Below are 1449 nucleotides of genomic sequence, written 5' to 3'. Positions count from 1 at the left end.
ATTTGGGTCCATCGGAACCAGAACCTGGAGGTTCTCTGCGTCCCGCCCAGCAGATGGAGAAGCTCACTGCTGGTAGAAAAGCGGCTGAACTGCGCCTCCTAGTGGAACAGTGTGGAAACGCGGCGCTGCGGGCAGCTTCTGTTCTCTACCTGATGATGCTGATCTCACCTGTCTGAGCTTCCCGATCGTCTCTCTGTCCTCATCTCTCTCTTTCTCCACCTCCACCAGCCGCTGCTTCCATCCCTCCATCTCAGCTCGTTTCTCCTGCAGGAAACAAACATGCGACGTGAAGGAACCGCCAGGACTTCGTTCCCCGTGTCCTGCAGGTGGGACGGCGTCCTGATGGCCCGTGTCCTGCAGGTGGGACGGCGTCCTGATGGCGGTTCCTGGAAGTGTCTCTGTGTCCTGGCCGTTTCCCGCCAGCATCGCCCCCTGCTGGCCGCAGCATCTGACRGAGGGCAGCTCCTGCTCTGATTGGCTATTGGAAAGGTTGAACATCTGTTGCCATGGAGACAGCAGCTCTAACTAGAAGCGCATCCAATCAGCACGCCCACGTAGTTATTCCTGGTCAGCTGATCTGGGTTCGGCTCAGAAAAGGTCTAGTCAAAGGCCACCATTAGGGCGGGAGCGCTGCTGCGCCCCCTGCTGGTCGACAGCAGCGCTCTGATTTATTCAAATAAGATCATTCACTGACCTCTGACCTTCTTCTGTTAGTTACTGTTGACCCCTGACCTTTCCTCCACCAGTGATGCTCCCTGTTGACCCCTGACCCCCGGCTACCTGCAGCTGCTGGCCGTGCTCCTCCTGCAGCGTCTGGACGTCCTGCCGGTGCCGCTCGCCGTTTGTCTCCAGGTTCTCCTGCTCACACACAGACAGCAGTCAGGTCGTGGTATCAGCCTGCCGGTCCCGGTTCCGGGCCGGCGCCGGTACCGGTTCCGGGCCGGACCCACCTCGGCCTCCTTCAGCCGCCTCTCGAACCAGCCCCTGGTTCCCTCCATGGCCTGSAGCTGCTGCTGCAGATCCTCCAGCTGCTGCTGCAGGCCCTGCAGCTCTCTGGTCCGGCCCTGAAACACAGACCGGATGTCAGACCTCCGGCCCGGATGGGTCCGCTGCTCCAGAACCAGAACCAGAACCTTCTCCTCCTTGAGCTGCTGCCGGATCTCCTCCTCGGAGCGGTTCTTCTCCTCGTGGAGAACCCGCAGCTCCTTCTCATAGCGAGCTCTCACGCCGAGGACCTGAGGGGCGAGACGCACCAATCAGCTTCAGGCGGCCCAGTCAAAGTAAWGCTTGGACCTCAGGGGTCAGTAGAGGCCAGAAACCTGCAGCTGCTCTCACCTCCTTCTCATGCTGCAGCCTGAGGTCAGACAGCGCCTCCTTGTGGTCAGACTTCACCTGGTTCAGCTGAGACGCCATGTCGTCCAGCATGGCCTTCCGCTTCTCCGCCGTCTG

At 60.5% G+C, this 1449-nt stretch overlaps 1 protein-coding gene across 1 annotated transcript; it reads right to left on the bottom strand.

Moving 5' to 3' along the window:
- Positions 1–6: 6 nt before the first annotated feature.
- On the bottom strand, positions 7–1443 carry gripap1 (GRIP1 associated protein 1). The gene is made up of 5 exons (XM_008402732.2): positions 1336–1443; positions 1134–1235; positions 951–1064; positions 781–858; positions 7–264 (listed from the first exon to the last, which is right to left on the bottom strand). Exons 1-5 carry the CDS (start codon positions 1423–1425, stop codon positions 64–66), a joined length of 585 nt encoding a protein of 194 aa, XP_008400954.1. The 5' UTR covers positions 1426–1443; the 3' UTR covers positions 7–63.
- Between the last annotated feature and the right edge of the window lie 6 nt (positions 1444–1449).

The sequence above is a fragment of the Poecilia reticulata genome, unplaced genomic scaffold (assembly GCF_000633615.1).
Source record: "Poecilia reticulata strain Guanapo unplaced genomic scaffold, Guppy_female_1.0+MT scaffold_253, whole genome shotgun sequence".
NCBI lineage: Eukaryota > Metazoa > Chordata > Actinopteri > Cyprinodontiformes > Poeciliidae > Poecilia > Poecilia reticulata.
The sequence above is the reverse complement of the archived record's forward strand: the minus strand, read 5'-3'. Positions and strand labels throughout refer to the sequence as shown.